Source organism: Prunus dulcis, unplaced genomic scaffold, assembly GCF_902201215.1.
Source record: "Prunus dulcis unplaced genomic scaffold, ALMONDv2, whole genome shotgun sequence".
Taxonomy (NCBI): Eukaryota; Viridiplantae; Streptophyta; class Magnoliopsida; order Rosales; family Rosaceae; genus Prunus; species Prunus dulcis.
The window spans coordinates 1-11,304 of NW_023010140.1; the positions used below are offsets into that span (position 1 = coordinate 1).

The 11,304-nt window shown below is 41.3% G+C and overlaps 4 protein-coding genes across 4 annotated transcripts; 2 read left to right on the forward strand and 2 right to left on the reverse strand.

The window, feature by feature from the left end:
- Nucleotides 1-99: 99 nt before the first annotated feature.
- Nucleotides 100-1,228, reverse strand: LOC117613004 (the record flags this gene model as incomplete). The annotated part of the gene is made up of 3 exons (XM_034341651.1): nt 906-1,228; nt 476-638; nt 100-156 (listed from the first exon to the last, which is right to left on the reverse strand). Coding segments are annotated over exons 1-3 (543 nt in total), but the record flags the coding sequence as incomplete, so codon positions are not given.
- A 655-nt stretch (nt 1,229-1,883) lies between these two features.
- On the forward strand, nt 1,884-5,221 carry LOC117613000. Its single transcript, XM_034341647.1, has 3 exons — nt 1,884-3,425; nt 4,529-4,653; nt 4,747-5,221. The coding sequence occupies exons 1-3, from the start codon at nt 2,571-2,573 to the stop codon at nt 4,889-4,891; spliced, it is 1,125 nt and encodes a 374-aa protein (XP_034197538.1). The 5' UTR covers nt 1,884-2,570; the 3' UTR covers nt 4,892-5,221.
- A 272-nt stretch (nt 5,222-5,493) lies between these two features.
- Nucleotides 5,494-7,341, forward strand: LOC117612999 (transcription termination factor MTERF8, chloroplastic-like). The gene is made up of 2 exons (XM_034341646.1): nt 5,494-5,835; nt 5,921-7,341. Exons 1-2 carry the CDS (start codon nt 5,559-5,561, stop codon nt 7,225-7,227), a joined length of 1,584 nt encoding a protein of 527 aa, XP_034197537.1. The 5' UTR covers nt 5,494-5,558; the 3' UTR covers nt 7,228-7,341.
- Nucleotides 7,342-7,428: 87 nt separating this feature from the next.
- LOC117613001 (ribosome-binding factor PSRP1, chloroplastic-like) lies at nt 7,429-9,808 on the reverse strand. Its single transcript, XM_034341648.1, has 5 exons — nt 9,374-9,808; nt 8,807-8,950; nt 8,450-8,707; nt 7,907-8,015; nt 7,429-7,817 (listed from the first exon to the last, which is right to left on the reverse strand). Exons 1-5 carry the CDS (start codon nt 9,674-9,676, stop codon nt 7,687-7,689), a joined length of 945 nt encoding a protein of 314 aa, XP_034197539.1. The 5' UTR covers nt 9,677-9,808; the 3' UTR covers nt 7,429-7,686.
- Nucleotides 9,809-11,304: the final 1,496 nt, after the last annotated feature.

Sequence of the window (11,304 nt, forward strand, 5' to 3'; positions counted from 1 at the left end):
CATGGTTCCCGTGGTAGGGCACTCTTCTATCGTTGTCGAATGCCTAAGCATGTCATCCCACCTTAATCGAAACTCATCATCCCAGAAAAAGTCCCTTACCATCTCAGGTGTTGCGTCCTCATAGATAGTTCTGCTACGATATTGAGGAGGACCAATCTAACAAACACCCAACAGGAAGAAAACAACGAAACAGATGTATAATGAGTTCCTACCCACATAATCTGATACAGCGAGAGGAGAAGGCCTCATATAACAGCTAAAGCTACATTTGATAAAACCCACATCACTGGTTTAAAGCCGTTAAGAATGCGCTTTGGCATAACAGTACTGCTTGGCCAAACTCACGCAACTTGGTGTTGGAGATGAGAAACAACTCTCTAGAAGCAAGTAACTGACCGAACGTCTTGCCTTCCGCAGATTCTGGTTTAGGTGAAATTATTGGCCAGAGAAAGCAACTAATAAGGAAAAACCTTACCTCGGGAACCCTACACCAGCCTTGGTAGTTCATAGTTGGAGTGGAACGTTCCATCATCTGTATCCAAGTAGGACCTCCATCTTTCATATCTACAAGCGTGCATAAAAGGTCCAAGTCCTCCTCTGTCACTGCATTAGATTTCTCTTCATTGAGCTGCGATGTGCTAGACAAGTACAACAAACTAGTCAGAAATTTGAACATAAAAATCTATTCAATTTAGGCTCTTCCTTCAACATAACTTTGTATTTAAACGCACTAGACATCCTAATAATGTTGAGGTAATCTTTTAAATTATAACAAAACAAAGGAGAAATTGAATTTAATCAGTCAATATTATAATCCTACAAAATAAAAGTTGACAAACATTTAACAAACAATCGAATCTTTATAATTGCATTGTGACAAAAGTCGCATGACAAATACCAAGTACCTGCCCTCATCAAATTCGGAAGGTGAAGCAGAAGTTGTTCTCTCAAATTCCCTATCCATGAACAAGGCTTCACAACCTTGGGAAGCCAACTCAAACGAATTCAAGCACGGAGCCGATGAAAAGCCTTTTAATGGGGACATTAACGACCGGGACGGCGAAGGCGGCAACGAAAAATCGAAGCCTTTAGAAACAGAGCAGCCGAATTTGTCCTTGCCGTTCCCAAAAGGTGCCCACTTGGGTTTCCACGACCATCCGATCACAACACCAAGAAGTAAGACCATCCATATAGGACATAGAAACACCATCAAACCTGTGTACTCCATTGTATTTGCTGGTCTTTCCAATAATTCAGGCAAAGCCTCAATCAAAGCCATACCAAAGAAAAAAGAAAATTACAACGAAAGCAGCATACTTTTTCAAAGTTTTGGAAATTGGGTTCTAGACGATGATCAATATCAACTTCAACAAATGCAAAAATAAATAGTCAAGCAGAAGGAAAAGCTTGACCCTTGAGGATATGGAAGAAAAATATAAAACCCAGAAGAGAAATATCAGAAGGGAAGCTTATTGACGTGGGGGACATGAGAGGCGGGAAGAAGGAGTTGGTTCGGGATTCATGTGACGGTGTCGTTTCAATGGCTTACACTGAGAATTGGTGGAGGAAAATGAGGAGAGCCTTACGACGGCAAGTAAACAAAAGAACGTGAGAAAGGAATCAGAAGAAGCAAAAATAGAGGATTGGCGGACTACAAAGATGGGTACTTTGATACGTCCATAGATTTAGCAGAAGACAAGACAAAACGACAAAACTCCTAAATCGTACGTTTGTCGTTCTACGTTCGAATTTCCAAGTACATGCCTGCCAGTGGCTGAGGTTTCTTGTTTTTCACGTTGGCTTAAACCTTTGAACTCCTTTTTTGTATTTGTGCAGCACCTGGGCTGGGCAATCTGTATTTTGTTGTTCTGTTCTGTGGGGGGTTTTTACTTGCGGCTACAGAGCATCAACACTGGGGGCAAGTCGTCTTCTTCTTGTCCCAAAATATGGTGTGAAGTTGTGAACCGTAAACTTAAGGGATCTTTTTTTTTTTCTTTTTCTTTTTCTGAGAAAAGTTGGGGACTTTATACTTTGTATATGCTCATTAGATCATATCATTGGATCATATCTGGGTCGGGTCCAGTGCAGCCCATTTTAAAGAGCTTGAATTTTACCGAGTTTGGGTCTGTTTTTCTGAGGTGGACCATTAAGCTCTGGTTTGAGGAACAAATTCCGGAGGTCACCTCTGTCTCAGCAGCTGCAGCGCTTGAAAATAAGACCGAAGATTAGTTACCATATCTACACAGAGAATCCAACCGAGACCAAATCCAGTAACAATCTTTACTGAAAATTGAATCTTTTGGCCAATTTGTAATGAAAAATAAACCTCACGTGTTTCATGCTTCGTAGTAAAAGTAAAAGCAACTTCACACCTACTGCCTGCCACGTAACCCATAACCCAGAACAGACTGCGCACCTTTCAATTTTCAAGCTTTTGAGACCCAAAACAAAAAATTTCAAGCTTTGAACCGAAAACCTAATTTCTGCTCGTCTCCGACAGCAATTTTCGACGGTAGAAGCTCCCCATCAAGCTCTGTCCAGTCGGCTAATCAGATCCGTCCACCTCAGCAATGCTCTGTTCGGTGCCTGCCAACAAGTCCGGTTCGAACTGGCTGGACCGGCTCCGGTCAAACAAGGGCCTTCCGACCGGCGACAATCTTGACCTCGACCACTTCCTTAGCCGAAACACAAACTCTTCCTCGGAATTCCCAACTCCCAATGTCTCATCGTCCACAGAGTCGACTCGGCCGGGTTCGGACCGAGTGGTGAATCAGTCCACAACCTCGTGCCCGAACCGAGATAACCAGGGAGAGGCATTCATCGGCCTGGTGAACAACGTTCTCTCGGAGCTATTTTTCATGGGCGGCTCCGACGAACGTTCCAAACTTTTAGGGAAAAAGATTCCTAGAAAACAAGCAAACCCTAGAGTTTGTGTCACTTCCACGGCCAACTCTGACAGCAATGCTGCTACTGCAAACGCCACCGAAGAGAAGAGCTCCGACTGGGGTCGAAATGACGAAAATGTCCTCGACAAAGCAGCGTGCTTGGACTCGCAAAACGGCAGCTTGATGAAGAATAAGGACTTGGGAAATGTGGGTGGTGAGGAAGGTGAGGAGGTGGAAGAGGAGGAAGAGGAAGAGAAGGAGGAGTTGAGAGAGCTGAAAGGGTATTCGATCAGCGAAGTGACGGTGATCGATACGAGTTGCGGGGTTTGGAAGACGGAGAAGGTGGTGTTTAGGAGGAAGAATGTGTGGAAAGTTAGGGAGAAGAAGGCCAAAGTTCGGAAGTTCGGGAGACGTAAGAGAAAAGTGGTTGATGAGGAAGTTGGTGTTGAAGGCGGTGATGACATTGACAAGAAGAAGGCTAAGGTTTCAGCTTTGAAGGAAGCTGATGGGGATGAATGTATAGCTCTCAAGTCCACTGAAGTAAGATTAAGATTCTATCCTAATAATTTGTTTTATTTCTTGCTTGATTGTGCTTCTGAGTTTTTATTATGAGTACATTTTCATTGTTTGTGTGGTGATCTTGAATTACCAATTCTGTTTTTTCCTTTTTTTTTTTTTCTCATTATCACATGCTTTAATTTGTTTGGTTTTGCAATGAAATTGTTGGTAAAGATTTAGTATGCCAACTTCATGTAAGTGGTTGGTGTCTGAAAGGGTTTTTAGATCTCAATCATGTAAGTGGTTGTGGATGGCGCAAGCATTTTGGTAGCGCAACTCAGAAGGCTTAATGCTGATTTTGTTACATTATACTTGCTATTTACTAAAATGATGCACCTTGGTGTCAAGATCTTTGTTGGCACTTTCAAATGCTACATGTGATGCCATCTCTAGTGTGATAATTCCTATACAGTTTGTGATTTCATGTGTTTTAATTTTCATGTTTGTTTCGAGTAAAGGATTTAATATGATCATTGCCTCCACCGCATTTGCATATGCTGGATTATCTGCTCACAGTATATCTTATTTGGGTTCAGAATTCACAGAGTTGTATAAATCTAGTTCATCTTCCGTTCATGGTTGTTTCCTTTTCCTACTTTAGGCATTTTTGTATTCATTTTGTGATATTTTGATCACTCGTTTCTTTGTTACCAATTGTAATTGGGAGTTCTATTCAGTTCATCTCCGTCCTCTTTGTTATTAGGGTAGCAGTCGAACTAATCCCTAATGATGATGAACTTATTTAGCTGATTTAAGTCTATGTAAGGGAGATTACTGCTAAGTTCTGCTGAGAGCATGCATGCCTCTTTGTTTCTTAGCCTTTAAATTCTGAGGCTATTGCGGCCTCCAACTTGTGCCACCTTGTGGTTCTGGATTTCGTGTTGCGAGTTTTAGTTTAGCATCTGACTCTTGCATAACATAATGAAGTAATGAATCGCAGCATGATGTATAACTGTCCAAAGGGACTTCTGCTATTAATTACTTTGAAACTGTAGCATTTCATTTGATGTCGTAATCGTAGAGTTTCTGTACATGTTTATATGAAACTGAGAAAGGTGTGTTTGTTGCCTTGCTTCATTGTCCAGGGACAGAATTCACAGAATGACACAAGCAATGAAGTCTGCGAGGACACACCAGATAGTCTTAATGAAAGAGGGGAGGAATTTGGCAAAGACATGCCAGATGCTAAAAGCAAAGATGCCAAGAAAGGGCAAGTGCACTTGCAAGTTTTATCTGATTTCAATATTCTGCTGCTGCTTGTATGTAATAACGATTTATTCTGCTCTTATCGAATGTCTTGCAGGTTTCCTTTGAACAGATCACCAAGAAAAATGAAAAAGGGTGACTCCTCTGTTATACTTATTAAAGGCATTCCTACCGACAATAAAAATGGGGGAAAGCTTCTGAGAACGTGTCTCAAGGACATCCAAAAGCAATACACGGCTTGATTGATCAGTCACCATAAAAATGTTTCACTGGAAAGAGGCCGCTTAATCAATGGCGGCAGCGGTCTTTCTTTCAGTGTTTGGATTTGATTGGCCCTTTGATCTCCTTCCAGAAAGGAGTATATGCGTTTGGTCTCGTTTAGGACTTGGAGATGGGGATGATCATGCTGCCTTGTCCTTCGGAATCAAAATGTTGTGAAATAGTGAATTTGTTCTTTCATTTGTAATGCATGATAAAAAAGTGTTTGCTCCGAAGGATTGTTCTGTTGTTCCGGTTCCTGCAAACCTGTTGATAGAAAATTCAATTCAATCTAGGGAATCATTCTAACGAAAGATATCAGTGTATTCTGCAAAAACAAGAATGGGGTTGAAGGATATGTCTTGCAACTTGCAAGAAGCGTTGTGTCGCTGCCTAGAATTACCTCAAAACTAAGCTGGAACTTCAAATTTGCACGATTTTGTTCAAATTGTTATTTGTAGGTCCATTGGGCCCATAAATTAAACATTCTGGAAATCCATCAAGAAATAGCCCATTTAGGTATGGCCCGGACAGACATTGTCTTTAAATTGTCTCACCCCAACTAATTTCCGATGACAAACGTTAACCGTTGGTTAAGACTGTAAATAAAAAGCTCCATTTGAGCCGAGAGAAACCATTTTTATCACGAACATGGTCGCTGTATACGCTTTGTTCACGCACGCTTTTCCCTCTTCTTCTTCTGAATCTCTCTTTTCATTCCCACCATCTCCTCGGCCTACTGCTTATTTCGCACCACCTTCACTTTCAACCTTCCGTAACCATGAATGGTTTTCTCTGTTAAAGTTCACTAGAACCCCGAGGGCTGAACCAAAACCATTGTTAACCCAAGTGGGTCTGCGACCCAATCAACGGATTCTTATCCAATGCCGTTACATCAACTCCGCCACCAATGCTCTCGCCGAAATAGGTAAGCAACTCTCAGAGACCTATTGTCAAACACATTGCCACAAACAAAACACAACGTGATTTTTTTTGTTATATCTTGTTTCCAGGGATGCTCTTCTCATTCTTTCAAGAAATTGGGATCGACGGGGAAGAAGCCCAAGTGGTTTTGGACAAGAACCCAGCACTCACGTCGACGTCTTTGGATTTACTACGTACTCGGATTCTTTCCTTCCGCTCTGTTGGAGTTGATGGCCTTGAGCTTTCTCGCTTGATTACCAAATGTCCAAGTCTATTAACAGCTGACGAAATTGATGCTTTCCTACATTTTGTGCGCCATGATTTTGAAGGAAAGATTGAGCCGCCGCAGCTGAAGCGCCTTTTCGGTACAACAGAAGCAAGATTCTTGGTGGGTTTTGATCAAAAAGTCAGATTGCTTCTTCACCGAGGAGTTCCCCGTGAGAAGATTTTTGATGTTCTGAACAAACTTAATTTGTACAAGGCTTTGTGCCTCAAGTCAGTTGAAGAAATTGAAAGGACCATCGCATTCTTGAGCCGCTTTGGTGGAATCGACTTGATTGTGAGGCGTCCCACACTACTCAATTATGATCTAGACACCCAGCTGGTTCCAAGAGTTGGGTTTCTCACAGAGCTTAGCGGCGGAGATGAGGATACCACAGGGACTTTGTTGGGTAAGCTCCCTGCAATTTTGAGTTACACCGTGGATCACACGAAAGGCCATGTAGAGCTATTGAGGTCGTTGGCCGGCCTAACTGATGAGCAAATATTCAAATTTTTGCTTGTTTTCCCCAATGTGGTGAGCGCCAGCAGGGAGAGGAAATTGAGTCCTAGAATTCATTTTCTCAAGCAATGTGGGTATAGCTCAAATGATATCTACAAGTTCTTGATTAAAGCACCCTTGTTTCTAGGCTTGTCATTTGAAGACAACCTTGCATATAAACTTGCCTTTTTGGTGAAGATTGGGTACAAATATAGAACCAAGGACATGGCTGCAGCAATGGGATCCGCCACCAGGACAAGCTGTGATAATTTGCAAAAGGTAATTGGGTTGTTCTTGAGTTATGGGCTTTCGTGCGGCGACATTGTTATCATGAGCACGAAGCATCCGCAGATACTGCAATACAGTCATAGTGCTATAGAGAAGAAGATGGAGTACTTGATAAATGAGATTGGTCGTGAAGTTGGAGAGTTATTGAACTTTCCGGCATTCCTTGGTTACAAACTTGATGACAGAATCAAAGCCAGGTATGAACTAAGGAAGAAGGTTTTAGGGGAAGGAATGTCATTGAATAAGCTCTTAACTGTTTCGTCCGAGAGATTTTCGACAAAGAAGCCAGCATATGTTGTTGAGAATGAGAATCTCAACGAGGAAATGGAAGTTTTGTCGGATAAATAATGTACCTTCTGTACCCTTCCAAGAACAAAACCACTTCGACGTTTTGAAAAAAGAACTGAGTCGCGACACCTTTTGACAGGTTATATATTAAAGCTTTTCCATATCTGTATCGGTTTTTCTATCATTCTTTCTCGTTCACCCTTTTTCACATTGATGTTATGTTAAATCTCAATTAGCATTAGGCAACTGAGAAGGAAGAGATGACTGAGCAAATGTATATGCAATGAAAGTAAAATATGTAACATCAGCTTCCTTTGTGCTGGGCACCAATGGAATTTTGTTTGTAATTGTACATCCGCAGAAACTTTCATCCATGGGTTACAAAACTATGCCTCTCAAACTCTGAATCAACGATCGTCTCATCAGGCCTCGGCCTTTAAACACTCTGTTGCCTTCAGGAATCTAAGAGGTGATTTGAAAACGTAACTGTACAGAAGGATTGCACTTTGCTAGGCCTCTTTATTCTGCCAAGGAATGTTCTCTAGCTCGTTCTATCACCACATGCCCTGATTTATCAGCTTTACCATTTCCTTTGGGTATAATAAGCCCATAACCTCCTTCTTTTCTTCTGTATATTATATTAATTTCACCTAAGCAAGAACAAAGAAAAATTTCAACCACTGGTTGATAGTAATCAAGAACAAAGAAAATAACGCAGCTGTGATTTTATTGTTCATACCAGTTTCTTCATTTCGGAAAGCATAGAAGTCATGATCAACATTTTCCAGTTGATCAACTGCTTCAGCGACAGTCAAAGGGGGCATGTCAAAGTATTTCATACGGACAATCTAGAACAAGAAGAAGAAAAGAATGAGTATAAGATGGAGAAGAACGTCATCTAGCTAGCTAACCAAAGCAGTCTAACGATTATTGGCACTATTCAACAACAACAACACAAAAACTCTTTATCTCTGCAACTTTTGCACTCAATCCCATCCTGCAGTTCTTTATAATGTTATGAGTAGAAATTTCTAAAATGTTAAAAGCAGAAACATCCGCCGTACTTACAGCAAGGCCTTTGAAAACTAAGATGAACTAACCATCTGTTTCGTACACCACAATCAACAATTTCTAATGCTATAAGTTGCTTTTCAATTTTAGATAATAAAAAAACCATTAATAAAGAGAAGATGTAACGACAATTCAGTATAAAATGTGATATAACACATGTCAAATATAAAACTGAATAACTTTGGAGGAAAGTAGAAGTCCAAGAGAAAACCTCGTCATTGATGAAGTCTCCTTCCTCCTCTTGGGGAACTGTCTCTTCCTCTTCCTCTTCCACCACTATTTGTGTTGCGGGCTCCCTAACTTTCAATCTGTTAAAACCTTTCATGTGCCGACCGTGGTCTGAGTCCTTCTCCTTTATTTTCCTCAACTTCCTCTGGATGATAGAAGAAGCCAGATCTATGCTTGCATAAAGTGTCTCAGCTTCTTCCTCAGCCCGGAACACTCCATGCTTCTTCGTGAACAAAGTCACCTAAGCAAACACAAATACACAATGCCTTATGAACGAACCATTTATGGCGATTCCAGATTACCTAAACTATTCATGCCAATGCGCATAGGGTAATAATACCTCGCATCTCCTAATCCTTGGGCCTTTTCCAAACTCTCCACCTCGAACAGACAACCGAACATCAACTTCCCTGGCTAGGTGACTATGCTTTTGAACTGCCTTGCCAACCTTGTCTTCCACATGCTTCTTGACCGCTTCAGATAACTAAATTCACGGATAAAAATTTAACATTCAAAGTCCACTCCTTGTATAATTAGAGGAGAGCATTGTGGATAGAAACAGCACCAGAATCAGGGTCATCAACCAATAGTCATCAGCACATCATTGATCACATGAAAAATGCTTTGGAAGTCACCACACCTAATCAATTTATCAGAATGGGATTTACAAAATATAACCTAGATTTCTAATTTTCCACACATAATGTACTTTTCGACAAACAACATGAACGGATCATAGTAGATGTGATTTAATTCAAGTCTTCTCTGTAAGGCTTAGTCCAAAACATATACATTACAGAAAACAAAATGCTTGTAAAGCCCAAACTTTAAACTACAAGTAGAAACAAGCACTATAACCCGCCGCGTAAAACCAACAAGAGGTAAGGTAAGCTAAAAATTTATATACCTCCAAATTCCTTCCCTGTACGATCAACTTGACTGAGGAGAGTGGGCCGTCCCAGGACATCCGTACAGAGAGTGAGTTGCCATGGCACTTGTTTGTGGGTCTAATCGCAATGGAAATGGGTTTCAGATGCTTAGCGGGGTTGAAGAAAGTGGAAGAGGTAGACGATAGCGTGAAGATTTGGGGCTTTGTGAGAAGCGTCGATGAGAGAGTGGACATTGATTGAGAAGAAGCCGAAGAGGAAGAGGGATGAAGGGGGTAAAGAAAGGTTGTCTGCATCTGCAAGGAAGTAAACAGAGTAGCCATTTCGTGATACTCGCAGAGTTTAGGTTTGGGATAAGTTTCCGGAAGTGTTTGGATAGATGGAAAGTTGAAAGGAAAATGAAAGAAAATCAATAAGAGGGGTTTTAGGAGCAGAGTTATGGGTTCTAGAGCAAGCGGACAAGATGACAGAAATGGATATACCATGTCACACGTGGCAATTTCACACATTATCCACTTCATCCTCTACAGTTAAGTGTAAGACACAGTAGAAATCTTAACCGCATATCTTCTGTACTTACGTGATTGGACGGTGTAGATTGGATGGTTTTCTTTGGTTGATTCAACGTCTACATTCAATGCCTCAAAGAGGGGCACCCACCGACACGTGTTTGTGTTGTAGTGATTGGCCTGATGGCTCGTGGTCATGGTACGTTGGATCCGAGATCGTCCCAACGCATTTGTTGAGTGCCAAAATTCCATTTGTCCGAATCCTTCCCGTTCGGATAGGCACGTCTCTGGATACGTTTAGTCCAACATGTTATATGGCAGACCACATAATTGACCCCCAAAAAAAAAAAAAAAAAAAAACCCCAAAAATAACTTTCGGTCGCGTGAGAATTATTTGTCAAGTTGGAACCTTTTTTTCATTATTGAAAAAAATAAATAATAAAAAACCGGAGGTGGCCCGTCCCAATTCCATTTTTTCAGGTCTGGCCCATTTTTCAACTCAACAGCCCAAACCCACTTTTCCATCTTGGTTCCACCTATATGCACATTAGAGCAAGTCCAGCAGCAGGAGGTGGACTCGGGCTGGGGGGGGGGGGGGGGGGGTTTGGGAAAAAAATGGGTTTCCAGCAGTGTGAGGCAGCCCGGGCAAGAGGTGGGGGCCACGAGACTGGGCAGGCCCAAAGGCGATTTCGGCCCAAGCAAGGGCCCGAGGGCGGTGACGTCATGGCTGACGCCAGGCTGGCGTCAGCCCTCCAGCGTTCGAATTTTTTTTACCGTTGGCGCGTGCATTGCACGCGCCAACGTTAAAAAAAATTTCAAACTACGCGCTACAGTAGCCGCCAACAACTACTTTCCTCGTGGCAGCCTATTGGCTCTCCGATTCTTTTTTTTTTCTTCAATCCAACGGCAGCCAATTTTTCTGCAATAAAAAATTGAAAAAAAATCGAATTTTTTTTAAAAAAATACACAAAAATTACTGAATTTTTTTTTTTGTATAAATACCAACCAATACTCTTCACTTTTAACACCAAATCCTCTTACATTTTCTTCTCCTTCTACTATTATTCACTTTCTCCTCAATATTTATTCACTTTCTACTCAATATTTTTTCACTTTCAAGTTGTATTTTTGTCTATCATATTATGGGTTCTTCTAATGAAAATGGAGGGGCATGGAGCATGATGGAAGATGTTAGCTTGTGTGAGGCTTGGGTCCAAGTTAGTCATTGTCCCATAACGGGCAATGAGATTAAATTTTCTCATATGTGGAAAAAAATTCATCAAGCATTTTGTGAAAGGGCAATTGGTTCTACACGTACGGAAATGGCATTATCCAGTAGGTGGAAAGTTCTTAATAAAGAGTTGGCGAAATGGAGAAATGCCTTAGCAAAAGCGATGGACAACCATCGAAGCGGAGAAAACCTTAGCAATGAGGTAAATTAT

What these genes read in the sequence shown, in the direction of transcription:
- LOC117612999 (XM_034341646.1), top strand. Translation starts at nt 5,559, where the DNA reads ATGGTCGCTGTATACGCTTTGTTCACGCACGCTTTTCCCTCTTCTTCT. An exon ending in CAATGCTCTCGCCGAAATAG is followed by an intron (nt 5,836 to 5,920) that starts GTAAGCAACTCT and finishes TCTTGTTTCCAG; the next exon opens with GGATGCTCTTCTCATTCTTT.
- LOC117613001 (XM_034341648.1), bottom strand. Translation starts at nt 9,676, where the DNA reads ATGGCTACTCTGTTTACTTCCTTGCAGATGCAGACAACCTTTCTTTAC. An exon ending in TACAGGGAAGGAATTTGGAG is followed by an intron (nt 8,951 to 9,373) that starts GTATATAAATTT and finishes CCGTGAATTTAG; the next exon opens with TTATCTGAAGCGGTCAAGAA. An exon ending in GAGACTTCATCAATGACGAG is followed by an intron (nt 8,016 to 8,449) that starts GTTTTCTCTTGG and finishes TTCTTGTTCTAG; the next exon opens with ATTGTCCGTATGAAATACTT.
- LOC117613000 (XM_034341647.1), top strand. Translation starts at nt 2,571, where the DNA reads ATGCTCTGTTCGGTGCCTGCCAACAAGTCCGGTTCGAACTGGCTGGAC. An exon ending in TAGCTCTCAAGTCCACTGAA is followed by an intron (nt 3,426 to 4,528) that starts GTAAGATTAAGA and finishes TTCATTGTCCAG; the next exon opens with GGACAGAATTCACAGAATGA. An exon ending in AGCAAAGATGCCAAGAAAGG is followed by an intron (nt 4,654 to 4,746) that starts GCAAGTGCACTT and finishes AATGTCTTGCAG; the next exon opens with GTTTCCTTTGAACAGATCAC.